We start from the raw sequence: 14581 nt of genomic DNA, 5'->3' as shown, positions 1-14581 counted from the left end.
GTCATTTGCCGATATCTTTTGTTTCTTTTGTTTCCCTACTGTACACCATGTGAGAGTACACAAGGAAGTATTCTACTTCCAAATTTGGCATATCCATCCTTGCAAATGCCAAATTAAACATTCCTTTTTATCCAAAAGGTCTAGATAGCAGCAACAATATGGATAGTCGTATAAACATAACAACTTTCTTTAATTTTCCAGACATGTTTCGACGGTACATCCGTCATCTTCAGTGTTACATATTTTGAAATCGCCGTTGAATTTAAAGCGCGCGCGATCTTACAAAGTTCGTTACATTGCGTTGTCAATATTGCGTGCTAAAACAAAGTTAAATGAGTGACGCTTAGTTCTTTACAGGGAGAGAGTCAGGTTAATGTGTTTCACCTGCTGGTTGAGATCGGGCTTCTCCCATTTTATAAACATGGATTCCTTAAGCTTCACTTGGTACTTAGTTGCTGCAGAGTCTAGGATCTCGAAGCAATCCGGTGTGCAGGATGCTCTACAAAACTCTGAACCCTGCAGATGTTTAAAAACGTTCGAAGACCTGTCTGAAAGTAAGTGCTCGCGCACTCGTGTGGAGAAGTGTCGGCTGGTTTCACCAACATAACAAGCATTACAACTTGCACACGAAAATTTATAGACCACACGCGTGCGTAGCTCCTCAGGGACAGCATCTTTCACATTAAAAAGATTCCTGACTTTGAAAGTAGTAAAGACTAACCTTAAATCAATAGGTTTACATAACCGGTTAGCAAGTTTGCGTATACTCCTCTGTGCCGTGACTGAGAAGTGCCCAATAAAGCGTGTATGCGGCCAAAATTTATATGGAGAATACTCCCGCATGTTCATCGTCGGGTGATACATTAGAACAAAGAACATCCTGTCATTTCCAAGTGAGTGGGCTTAACTAGGTTACGTTCGACTGAGTCTTTTTTCTGTTAAAAGAAACGGTTTTGCAATTGGCATCGTATAACTATTAAATGCGAGGGATTTCGGAAGCGGGAAGTAGCCCAAAATGTTTAGTAGGTGAAGAATCAGTAGTCAAAAAGAAGGAAACAGCAGCAGTTTATTATTTTTTTTCCAACAAAAATTACCGCCCCCACCCAACTACACCCCTTTGAGAAGCTACTAGCCTATGAAATTTAATCTTTATAAAGGCTGGTTGTCATTCATGAATTCTTTGGGGTCTAGTCCACAGTTTAATATGTTTTACCCAAATGGGGTAAATTAGACCGATTTTGAGTTTAGAATATGTTTTCTTTGCAAAATCGGAACGACAAACCGTTAATTACGTGTAAACTACCCTTTATCTCAATATCTGATGTTCAGTAACCTCAACTGTAAGTTGTACTTTTTTTTTCTGGCGAAAAGACCCTGAAAGTTTAAAAGCTTATTTATCATATCCCGTCAATGAATAACCATAATTTTGCAGTCTACAAAAATGCCCTTTACGTATTTTGCATTTTAATGGGCTAATGTGTGCTAGTCACGAGTCTTGTCTTTGGTTTCGGCGAGAATGAACAATGTTAATGTGTAAACACAGGCGCAAATCACAGGCCATGTTTAAACCATTTTCAGACATTTCATTCGCGCGTCATTCTGACATATTCCGCGAAAGGAAAAAGGGTCTCTTGTCTCTGAAAAGCCCCCATAGGGAGTTGACAATAAAATTTGTATTGTATTGTATTGTAATTAATTGTATACCGTTTTGTTTCTGAATTGAAGAGGCGAGTTGTAATTGAACAGACACGATTTCTTAGTGCTGTATTTTTGTGTAGTAAATTTTAGTCAGAGTATATTTAATACTAGATCTAGAGTAAATTGTTGCGGGAAAAATGTTTTCGTTAATTTTTTGGGGGGGAAATTATTTTTGCGGATCGCAGGAAAAATGGCAAAAATCGACAAAATTAGAACCCGCAAAAATTTCGTGCCGCACGGTATCGCTAGTTCATGGTGTTCATGATCTGAATGTTTTTTTGCTTTTTTTTTGACAGCTTGTCTCTATTTTTGAGGAAAACAATGAAAAAAATCGTCCCGTCGTTCGTAGGAGAAAAGCTTCAGCGCATCTGAAATTTTCTTTAATCACGTGCAATACCATTGAGCTGTAGTTAAAGCGGCGCACAGAGTTAAATTGTCTAAACTAAACCAAACTGGTTCGACATGGACAGAGTTTTTAAGCGAAGAAAACTTTTTTTTTAGTTTGTTATCAATAGTATTTTTATGCACTGCGAACCGACCGGATGAAAATGAACTCATTCAATTTTTTGAACTATCATAGAAAGGAGGTCTGTACACCCGCTAGCGTGTGCATAAGATAAAAGTCTTCATTCCGGAGGTCATATATAGCACCAGGAATGGGCTCCTGATGGCGCTTTTTGTCCCACATAATGACCTATACGGGGAGACTCCGCGCGAAAGGGGTACCTTTATTATACTTCAGGTATACAAAAGAGCGGCGCACAGAGTTAAATTGTCTAAACTAAACCAAACTGGTTCGACATGGACAGAGTTTTTAAGCGAAGAAAACTTTTTTTTTAGTTTGTTATCAATAGTATTTTTATGCACTGCGAACCGACCGGATGAAAATGAACTCATTCAATTTTTTGAACTATCATAGAAAGGAGGTCTGTACACCCGCTAGCGTGTGCATAAGATAAAAGTCTTCATTCCGGAGGTCATATATAGCACCAGGAATGGGCTCCTGATGGCGCTTTTTGTCCCACATAATGACCTATACGGGGAGACTCCGCGCGAAAGGGGTACCTTTATTATACTTCAGGTATACAAAAGAGTAGAGATTTCACTAGCTGAAGTATATGAAAGGGTAGGAAAATGCGTCATTTCGGTCAGTATACAGGCGCAAAAGGACTAGGCTCAAGATCAGGTTGTTTATCTTTCCTAGCAAGAAAACATACTTTGCATAGCAAGATCTCATATCTTCTTTCTCCTTTATTGTTATCTCGGAATCGTTGTAAACATTTCCGGTCAATTAATTTGTCTTATACCTACTGAAATAACAACAGCTTCTGTATAAACATTTACATGCGGCATTAGAAGATTGATCACTAAATACGCGATTACAATAATTGCATAAATGATGATAAAAACAAAGAAAGATAAAATCAGTGAAATCGATACAAAAATTAAATGTAAAAGCAAGTATATTGTTACCTAAAAGCTGGCTTTTGAAGTACTGAATTCTTCCATAAGGCTGTTGAATTGATCAAAAACACTGTTGAATTTCACTGACCCAGTTGCTCGATCGTAATGTTTTCGTACCGAACAGTTTGAGTTGAACAGTTAAAGGAACAGTATCCCGTTACTGCGCATGCACCAAACTTTGATTTTTGGACAGGATGTCCCGTAATCAAAAGATGCGAGGAGAGTAAGAGAACCTTGAAAAATCCGTTTGCATCGCGCTTGGCCGAGTTCAATATTACACTAAAACTTCTCGGGATTACAGATCAATGATATATTGTTCTTGTTAAGTTTCGATTTGGGCGAAATCTGGATTTTTTGGCGTTACTTTTATTGCCGTTGGCCGGGGGACCAAAAGATGGGAAGCGCTTTGATGCCGATTGAAGGCTTATCTCTTCTGCTAGCTTCCATACAAGCTCAGATAATTGTGAAAGGAATACGCAGAAATGAAACAGCCACAATAAAGACTGTACGAAAGAAACCATTGAGACATTGATGTGACTGAGGAGATCTTGTGGAGGGGAGCTTCGTGAAGCAGAATGTTTTGCAACGACGCGTTAGTAAACTTTTAAATAAATCTCCCTACGGCCGACAAAATCAAACAAACAGGCGCTACATGTTTAAAAAAACTAGTTCCATGAAATCATAATATAATTTTAGACTAACCTTTGCGATGATTCGTAGCGTTGAGATTGCATTTTTATTTATGTCTTTCAAACGTTTGAGGCTAGAACGCGAGCAAATCAGGCAGATATTACTGGACTTAGAACAATTGACCTCTGACACGAGTTTCACATTAGAAAATCTGTTTTTAAAGCGAGCCGGAGCGGAAAGAGATTTTCGGGTCGCGAGGCGGCCCTGCTAGCGATAAAATCGCGATGAGTCTTCGTGCCGCGAGCCAAATTTTTAAGACGAAAGACTTCTTCGAAAGTCTAAAATATTACTTGAGAATATAAACAACAAATCTCCGTCGGCGGTGCGGTCCGGAAGGAAATCTTGTCGAGTCAATATGACAGTTCTATTGTCTTTTGAAGAAAAAACAGATGACGCTCGCGCGTGCGCATAATCGGGACACTGTCTTAGCGCTTCTAACTCAGTAGGTAGCTCACTTACTGTACATTTGAAAGGTTTCCTGATGAAGACTCACTCGGAAGAGTTCGCTTGTAAATAGGCCGGGTCTCTCGCATAGTATAGTTCATGAACTATAACACTTCCAAAATGTACTCTTGCCATCTTTCAGATTGTGGGCTAACCATCAACAGCGTTTACACTCGTATGTTTGCATTAGTATGCTTCCACCGAAGATAGATTGCTAATAGCTTTGAGTCGCTTCGAGCTCCTCGGAATGTACTCTGCTGAAGTCTGCTGATCTATTCTACGCATTCTACGCATACACTTATATCTTGCGCACGCGCTGAACACGCCAGAGTGCGATTTGTGCCAGAAGGAAAAACCAATCCCATTTTATTACTGGGCTTGCCACATGCAGCCCAGTAATTACATATGTTGAGAGTATTAACAGAAAGTGGAATAGAATTCCAAATAGACGCACCAATTCTAGTAAAATATTTTTTTCCTTTTTTCAGTTCCAGAGAATTTGACAGAGAAACATTCTTTTGCAGATAATCGCGTATTATAATGATGTTTTGTATTGATTTTCGCAAACTTATCGAGACGACTTTTAGGAGCTGTCTTAGCATGAACGTAATACATTAAACAGCTTAACTGTTGAAAGAACAAAGACTGCAAAGGAAGGCAGTTTGATTCAATAAAAAAAGGGATTGTATACACGACTTTCATAATGGCCGACGGCGCGCCGGACTGGGATTGATTTCAGCATGGAAACGAGGCCAGTGAGGCCACGCTTGGTTTGAGTTGTAAACAAATCAAAGGGTTAAAGTGTTTTGATCGCTTTATTCAGGCACAATATCTGTTCAATTTAGTTCAATTACTGACCGCGAAACCGTATAATTATCAAGAACGAAATGCCAACTCACTGCTGTGTGCCAGAATGCACAAAGAAAGGCTGCCGTGATGAAAATGGAAACAAAATATCGTTCTTTAAATTTCCGATCGATGACCCTCAGTTGAAGAGGAGATGGCTACACGCTATAAGAAGAGATGAAGGGAAATACTTCAAAGTGACTGAGGCTACAAAAGTATGCTCCAGACACTTCAGGCCAGGTGAGATTAAGAAAACCCTCGCCGGTAAAAATGAACTGAGAGCCGGAGTTGTGCCTTCCGTGTTCGCATGGATTAGAACATCACCACGCAAGAGAAAGGATCCGATTGCACGAAACTTCGAAATACCTCCAAGTAAAGCAGCCCGTAAATTAAATGTTTCATCCGTAGATTTAACGGATGACGTTCCGGTTAACTCTGCAAACGACTCAGTTGAATTCGCCGAGAGCGCCGATGGAAGCACGTCATTTTCTTGCAGTGTGAGAGATGCGGAGATGCAAACAGAACCGGAAATTGGAAGTGAGACAGAACTTAGACAGCAAGTATTGGAACAAAAATCTCAGTTGGAAATTGCCTTTCGACGTATTGAGGCGCTTCAAAAACAATTATTTTCGGTAGACAGATTTAAAGAAGATGACTCTTCAATGAGATTTTACACTGGTTTCCCAAATTGGAGCACATTTTTGGCTGTCTTTAATTATTTGAATCCAGGAGATGAAGGGGAAAACATAGCCTACTGGCTTTCTCAGTCAAACGTTTCTGTTCCAGCGGAATTCTATGACGAATCAGAGGGAGAACCGTCAAGAAAACTGGGCAGACCAAGAAACTTGAGGCCAATTGATGAATATTTTGCTGTTATGTGCAGACTCAGACAAGGCCTACCGGAAGAACATCTTGCACATCTTTTTAACGTTTCAGTGTCTACAGTAAGTCGGGTTTTTATTACCTGGCTTAATTTTATGTACCTTAGGTTAGGGCAAATCAATATTTGGCCTTCTAGAACAGCTATTGACAAAACTATGCCGGAGGATTTTAAGAAAAAATATTCATCGACCAGAGTTATTATTGACTGCACAGAAGTTAGGTGCCAGATGCCAAGTAGTCTACAACTGAATGGTGAATTGTTCAGTAATTACAAACACCATACAACCCTTAAAGGTCTCATTGGAATCAGTCCCGGAGGTGCCATAACCTTTATAAGTCAACTCTACACAGGAAGCATTTCAGATCGGGAGATAGTTGCGAGAAGTGGTTTCCTTGATTTGCCTTTTGAAGACAATGACTCAGTCATGGCAGACAAAGGGTTCACCATTCAAGATCTGTTACCACTGGGAGTTTCCTTAAACATTCCCCCTTTTCTAGGAAGTTCTAGCCAAATGCCCGCTGAGGATGTTGTGAAGACTCAAGAAATTGCCAGCTTGCGCATACATGTAGAACGTGCAATCAACAAGATAAAAAATTTCCACATTTGGGATGGGGTTATACCCCTCCACCAGCTTGGCCTTGTAAACCAAATGTGGTCTGTGTGTGCGATATTATGCAATGCGCAACCCAACATTATTTCTATTTAACTGCAAGCTTACCCAAAAAAAAAATTATGTGTTAGTCATCCTCTCAATAAATTGAAGCTACCAGTATTATGTTCCAACAAATTTTAATGACTATTGATATTAATTTTATTTTTGTAAATGTGTCACTGGTACTACCTTGAAACAACCTAACATTAACATTGAAGTCTCCATGTGAACGGGATTGTGAACAATCCAATTCTCCTTTATGGTCTCCGTATTCATTCAATATACATATGAAACTGGTGGAATGAATTTGTTGTAATATCTAAAAAATTTTAACTGTGAATAATTTTTGTAAGTTTTGTCCTAAAAATATTAATAAAGAACCATAATTAGAGGGTGGCCTGTAAGGAGGATTTGTGTTGTTGAATCAGGCCAATAAATACATTGTCAAAACTGCCAAGATAGACAAATGAATAGCCTGTTCCAGGTATGCAGATAGTGGGAAACAGAGCAAAATAAAGTGAACATAAAAAAGCCAGAAATAAAATAATAGCTAGCCAAAAAAATAATTGGCACCTGCTTTTACTTGCACCTTTCCCTACAATCTGAATGCCTGCAGCAAGATAAATAAAGCTATTTGTAAGCAATATAATTTACAAACAATATCAGTATAATAAAGTGGGAAATGTGTCAAAATACAGTTTTTTTTCGTGCACAAGTAGTTGAAACATGTTAAAGCAATGGATCTTAACACCAGGTGCACAATTGAAACATGCAACATTTTGAGGAAATGTTCATTTAATACCTAATGAGCTTCAGCTGAATTTTGAAAATCTGCTGCTGCAAATTTCAAAAAATGCTCAAAGTAATACTGAAGAAGTTCAGTCCTGAGGTTTTGCCAATAGGCTGCATCAAATGGTATTCTCTCAATATAAATCCCCTTTCCAGTATACACGATAAAGTCACACCACTTGGCTCCAGTAACCCCCAATTGTCCTTGAACTTGGGCGTAATAAGGATGGTCCCTCTTAAGTTTACATTCCATATCACTGACTTTTTCCATGAAAAAGGTGGGGTCAGAGCAGGCCTCCAGGGGTGTGACATGGAATTTTGTGTGAGGGCATTTTACCTCGGCTAGCCCAAAGCAAAGTGAACATCCAAAGTCAACAACTTTGGCATCTGGCGATGCACCAAGCACAGGACAACTTTTTGACACCACAAATCCACTTTTGAGAACTGCAACAGGGGTTTTTCTTTTGAACATAAACTTTTCATATTGCTGAAGGGCAATAGGTTCATACTTTAAGCCATGTGTTACATACTTTGATGAAAAGGGCTTGGGATGCATCAGTGATTGAGTGAAACTTTGATGATTTCTTTGTCGCCTTGAGATAAGATGGTATTTAGAAGCTGTGAAGCGGTAGGTGCGTTGTGTCTTCCATTCATCACATCCTGCTTGTTCCCTGGTAGCACTTTCTATTGAATGAATTCTGTCCTCGTCAACAATTAAATCCTTGATTAACGCCTCTTCAGTGTCACTCAGCTCTCTTGGTACAACCATGTCATTTTCATTGCTCAAAGGAAATCTCGGATAATGATTAAGTTCTTGGGCATTTACTGGAGTGTTGTTTCTTGGTACTGAGGTCAAATTGGCCACAGCAGAAAAGTTTGACTCAGTGAATGATGTCTGATAGCTCAAAATGGAGCCAACAGGGCATTTCCCAAATTTAGAGCTTGCCAGCTCAGTACTTGAAGTTCCTTCATTCATTTGAGCAAAACCCATGTTAGGGTCAAGTGTGGAAAGTTCACATTTGAAAGTATTTTCACGTACAGGATCATAGTTAGGCTGCTTGCGTGCTTCATACAGCAGGCATTTCACACCTGCACCACCTCGTGGACTGCTCGACTCATCCAGTCTAGTCTTTTTCACAACAACCTCCATGACTGGTTGTGGGAAAATGTTTTCTCCACCATCTTTCTTGTGCCACTTTTGCAGCTGGGATGTGCATGCCAACTCTGGATTTTCATCTTTCTCTTCACATAGATCTTTTGTGGATTTTGCCTCAAACAGAGTGAATTTGCAGATCTTTAGCATTAAGGGTGAGATATGGTTACAGAAACCAACCTTGCCAGCCACACAAGTACAGTTGCTGTCCAAAACATCCCCTTTGACAATACACAAGGCAAGTTTCAATGAGTGCGGAGGATCATTTTTCCTAAAGCTATGACAGCATTTAGCTTTGAAATAAAAACAATGCTGGTCACTGGTTGCCATTATTTCGTGAAGGTACTCGTCCTCAAGAAATGTTTTCGCCTTTCGCAGTGAAGTGGGAACAGAATGATGGTCTTTATTCGCTATGTGCTTGCCAGATCTTGTGATGTGTTCATTCATTTCTGCTTTAGTGAACATTGGCATTTTGGTCAGAGAAGTACTCCATCCGTTGTCAGGATATGTAACAGGACTGAGATCTGTGAGACAACAAGAAACAATTTTTGAATTTAAACGCGCACATAAATTACTTACAAAAATGGCAAGACAGATTGCAGTAAAATGTATAGAGAATAATCTCGCACCTTGTGATGGTTCTATGCTTGATGCCGACGGTGTACTTCTTCGTTGCTGCTTTCTTTTGGTATACAACCCGTTGGGATCAGGGTCAACAATACTTTTATCTCTACCAGACCGGATGTACTCTTCCACTCTGAGAAAGGAATAAAAACGCACATGTCAAAATAACAAGTACGTTATCTTTGCATGTCGACTACGAGTAGTTCCCCTATTTTTCCTCAGGGATAGTAGAGCGAGCGAAACGCGAGCGGGAGTGAAAATCACCCAACGCGCGCCTTTTCTCAAGTGGGGTGATTTTTACGCGCGCTCGCGTTTCGCTCGCTCTACTATCCCTGAGGAAAAATGGGGGACTACTCGTAGTCTACTTTGCATGTGAAAAGATCACCATTGCTATGGTACAATATAACAACTCACACCTTTTACAGAAAAAAAATTATTCATTTACAGCGGTGATCATGTTGGCGTGAACACCTAAAATATGTCTGGAATGTTTATTGTGTTGTAAGCAATCACAGACGAGATCATCACACCAAAGAAACCACAGGCAACGAATGGTTTCCTATCGGTCACGGAACAAATTATTTTCATTTTGTTTTAACATTCAGTCTTTTTACAAGTAAACAATTGCTTTTCCTTCCTATTTGTTTACAGTATGCGCTATACTGTAGCGATTTTGAAAATCGTACTTTTAGCTTGTAAAGTCCTTGTTATGTAAGCCGTTCCTTTACAAAACATGTCCCTTTACCTTTAAACTCCTCCATCTACGTTGTCAGCCAGACGATGAAAACATAAAAAAAATGTAAAATTGACATTTGACATACCCAAGCAAAGGTCAAATTCACAATTTACCACAAAATAGTGTGTCAAATACCCGGGGTGGGGGGCAGGGGGGATGTTGAAATTTTCAATTGATCAGCACATAACGTTTATGCTTCATTAATATGCTTTTATCATGAAAAGATTCGTCATTTTTAAGTTACTGAGGAGTTCCAAACCATTTCATAAACGAACCTAGACTTGCATAATTATCATCACTCGGATAAGTAAATGTTAAAAACTACACTTCAATACCAGCTCTAACACATTATAATGAATTGCCAACTGGTCTACTTGCATGTACTTGCATGCAGTGGTGCGTATAGTAACTGTAAGTACATGCAGATAATAAATAGTGGTATTTTCCTGGCTACTTACTTTTGGATCAAAATCTCAGGCAAAAGACATCTCTTTCTGAGGGATGCCAAAGTCCTTCTGAGGGATTCCATTTGCAACACACCTCCTTCTAAGGATACCAAACCCCTTCTGAAACGTCTCCTTTGGAAGGATGCCAAAATCCATTTACGAGTTTCAAAATAGATAACTCCGTCGATTCTTCCCTCGGAGGAATTCCAAATTCGCACTTCAGGTTACGTTTTTGCTTTCTTATGCTCTGATTTAATATCGAAAGATTCCACATTTTCAAGGAACAGTGGAATTTAAGATAATTCCATATGCCTTTTGCTTGCCGTTCGAATTCTTTACTCGTAAATTCTTTTAGAAAGTCAATGATCGAAAGATGCGCCATCTTGGCCATTTTGTCGATCAGGCAACTCTTGTTTCTAGTCCCCCTCGATCGCATCCTTCGCGTTCCCAACAGTTCGCGTTACCTGATCCTGTAGCACGCTCACTTTGTCACTATGATCTACTTGTTGCACTTCTCCTGGAGTATAACAACGAACTAACATATCGAAATTCGGGAGCTGGACGAATAGAGAACGCATATCGCTACCGCCATTCGCTACACAGAAATTGTTATACTGAATTATCTCAAATACGAATTCGCTTTTAAAAAGAAATTAGCTCATGAAGCGATGCAGTTTTTGATCGATGATCGGACTTCACTAGCCTTTTCACGCTAACCAAATAATTAAGATTACATACCACATTTTCCCGACCTCTTATACACCTCTCCACTACCAAAGACTGATGCAGTAGACTCCGTTTCACACTTTTCCACCTCGTTCAACATGATGACAATTTTTGACCTGCCGTTACGAATAGAAAATGTTCTTCTCCAGGCATTCGAACCTATTCGAATCTAATGGATACAATGGATTCCATTGGAACGCCTTTTCACCCCCTTATACAACAGGAGTGGAATTTTCTAAGTCTCTCACGAAGGGAAAAATGTACTTTTCCATCGGAATCTATTCGTTTCCAATGGATCCGATGGATCCATCGGAACGACTTTCTACCCCCTCATAACGAATAGAAAATGAAGTTTTCCATCGGAATCTATTCGTGTCCAATGGATCCGATGGACTCCATCGGAACGACTTTCTACCCCCCATCCAACATGAGCGGAATTTTTCTAAGTCTCTCACGAATAGAAAATAAACTTTTCCATCGGAATCTATTCGTGTCCAATGGATCCGATGGACTCCATTGGAACGACTTTCCACTCCCTCATCCAACATGAGCGGAATTTTTCTAAGCCTCTCACGAATAGAAAATGAACTTTTCCATCGGAATCTGTTCGTGTCCAATGGATCCGATGGACTCTATCGGAACGACTTTCCACCCCCTCATCCAATATGAGCGGAATTTTTCTAAGTCTCTCACGAATAGAAAATGAACTTTTCCATCGGAATCTATTCGTGTCCAATGCATCCAATACACTTGGTAGGACTTTACACCACTAGACTTCCGGTTTTCCGATGGAAAGCAAGGGGATACGACTGGATTTTGGTCGACAATATTGGACAACCCTCAGTATTTAAAGTTGAATTAAAAATGTTAATTAGAGGAATGAAAGGTATTCTTTTTTGGCGCGGACGAAAAATGACATAATTAGGCTTTTTGACGTTGAGCGTTAGTTTGTTAGCATTAAGCCATTCACTTACTTTCTCAAGCCCATTGTTGACAGTTAGTTCAAAGCCTTTCTCTTTCCATTTGCAACCAGGAAATTAATTTTAATTAAGCTTGAGTATATTGAAGCTTACAAACGAGAGGCCATTGACATCGTCTCTCTGTCTCAAATCTTTAGTACGTCATTACATGAAATAATTATGCCTGACTTAAAAAAAAAACTAAAACGAAACAAAAATGTAATAATTACATAGGCTCACCTTGGATGCAGCCCCTGAAAGCGAGCAAGTGAGGTCAAAAAACTTTTCCTGTACTCTGCTGTAAAAGCTTGCATGACATTTTTTACTTTTGTTGAATCCCGTGGCTACGCTTTCCTCAACCCAAACACTACTGCTAAACAAACCAGCTTCGAATAACAGAAGAATCTTGATAGCTGCTGTATTTCATTTTGTGGCGGCAGTGGAAGAAGACAAAGACTAAAACTTTGAACTGTTACAAGATTTTTCCTGTAGTCCGCCGTAACAGCCTGCACGAACAAACGAACAAACGAGCAATCGATGAATCCCTTTGCGACTCTTTCCTCAACGAAATACCAAATAAACAATTCATTTCTGAAAAACAGAAAGACAAAGCAGTATAGTATTTCATGTTTTTGGGGTCAGTACAAGAACACAATAACTTTAAAACTTAACTGAAATGATAGGCTTCAAGTCTCAGTACGTACGTCTGTCCTCAAACAATTTTTTCTAGATGTTGTTAGCCTACGTGTAGCTGCACTCTCCCCCCGACAAAGAAAACTCGGAGAGAGGGCCCCCTCCGTTTTCCCTTTGTCGACGGGCGGGTGCGCGGCTATACGTAGGTTAGATGTTGCGGCTTTCATTTATAAATTCACCTGTCAAAATTTTGACCAAGCGCGGGGGGAAGGGGATGAGAGGACTAGGTTGTCCTCCTACCGAACAGAAAAAAACTTCAGCGTATATTTTTACTCGAGCAACGCCGTTGGTTGCCCCTAAAACCGTTAATTTTGCGCCAAAAAGGAACGCAACGTACATGTCTGAGACTCCCCTCCCTAACCTTCTGAGTTTTTATCCCTGCTCCCAGAGTCTGTACGGGTGTTTGGAAACGGGGATACGCTGACGTCAAAACCAAATTTTCTGGTATCGATAGGTTCCCATTATCTATAAATGTACGTATGGGAGCTTCTTGGGCTCCGCTGTGCGCGCCGACCCTCCGGTTTGCTAGAATATATACCAGTTACATTAGCGTTGTTTTCGCGCTCATCCTTGCGTAAAAAGGGCCGGAGATGTAGCCGTATACTCCAGTTGATTCGGGCGTGGGCTCAACTCACCAACGCCATTTTTTTAGATTTCTTTGATAGACTTTTGAACCTTTGAACTATTGTCGAACTACCAAACTGCGAAAACAAAATATTTTTTGCATGAGGAAAGAGCTAAAGAGGGAAATTATCATTTGATGCAAGAGCCATATCATGGGTCTTGTTTGATTTCATTGAGCGTGATTTTTGCTAGCAAGCAGTAACCACTGTAACTAATAGTTTTTGTTTTGTTTTGCACATGTCTTGATCTCCGTGACTGGTCATATCATAAACAACATTTTCGAAATATTAGAAACATTCACAGTTTCTTAGCTGAGTAACAACTTCCTACCAATAAATTTTTGCTTAAAACTGTGTCATTTTTAGAACAAATCTGATTTATGATCTAATTTTACCAAAAAATGATTCTTGTTAGACTATTCACGACTTACACTGTAAGCATCTAAATTTGGTATTTTTAAGTATACATATTACAAAGTTACGTTTTCCTACTTCATCGTCTTTTGTCAAGGATATATCTCTACGAGGTAGATAGATTAGACTTGTCATTTCCTAATGACAAATTAGATATGTTGCGTCATAAGATTGATCATCTTATTACGATTTAGAAATGTTAGAGTTATCATCTTTTTATGTCAAGTTATTGTCAGAGTTGCTATCTTTTATGGCAAGTCACATATTTTTAAAACTAGTGTTCTCTATTTATTTCCGCCCTGAACACGCAGTCACAGCTGCTTCACGGCAACACATGTACAAAGTCATTCTTGACACCTAATGGCAACTGTTGTCCACCCTGTTCCGTTTCTTTATCTTGGAGTTCTACAATAAAACCCTTAGATCCTTTCCCCGACCGAGACCAAGAGTTAATGTATGCTATCGAGATTACGTTTGTATTTCTTTTTCAGAATGCTTTCAGATAATCCTTTGGAGAGTATAGGGTCACGTGCATTCACAATTCCTAACAACGATCTGTTAATGTAAGTAGTCAATGTGCCATTTTGAAGGAGAGGAAGTTAAGAGGCAGCTCATGCCGCAATAGCAAACTGAAATCGCTTATTTTCACTTCAGTTTATATTCAGATCAACTTTTGTGATCTTTGATTTCTGGATTGATTATTAGATTTCCATTCCTGCCTCCCCCTTCATTTTTTCCATC

The 14581-nt window shown here is 39.5% G+C and overlaps 2 protein-coding genes across 2 annotated transcripts; one reads left to right on the top strand and one right to left on the bottom strand.

Moving 5' to 3' along the window:
* The first annotated feature begins 5114 nt into the window (after positions 1-5114).
* On the top strand, positions 5115-6768 carry LOC140935919 (uncharacterized). The gene has a single exon (XM_073385497.1). The coding sequence runs from the start codon at positions 5184-5186 to the stop codon at positions 6729-6731; it is 1548 nt and encodes a 515-aa protein (XP_073241598.1). The 5' UTR covers positions 5115-5183; the 3' UTR covers positions 6732-6768.
* Positions 6769-7479: 711 nt separating this feature from the next.
* LOC140925761 (uncharacterized) lies at positions 7480-10581 on the bottom strand. The gene is made up of 3 exons (XM_073375645.1): positions 10520-10581; positions 9267-9376; positions 7480-9143 (listed from the first exon to the last, which is right to left on the bottom strand). The coding sequence occupies exons 1-3, from the start codon at positions 10579-10581 to the stop codon at positions 7480-7482; spliced, it is 1836 nt and encodes a 611-aa protein (XP_073231746.1).
* Between the last annotated feature and the right edge of the window lie 4000 nt (positions 10582-14581).

The sequence above is a fragment of the Porites lutea genome, chromosome 1 (assembly GCF_958299795.1).
Source record: "Porites lutea chromosome 1, jaPorLute2.1, whole genome shotgun sequence".
NCBI classification, from domain to species: domain Eukaryota; kingdom Metazoa; phylum Cnidaria; class Anthozoa; order Scleractinia; family Poritidae; genus Porites; species Porites lutea.
The sequence above is the reverse complement of the archived record's forward strand: the minus strand, read 5'-3'. Positions and strand labels throughout refer to the sequence as shown.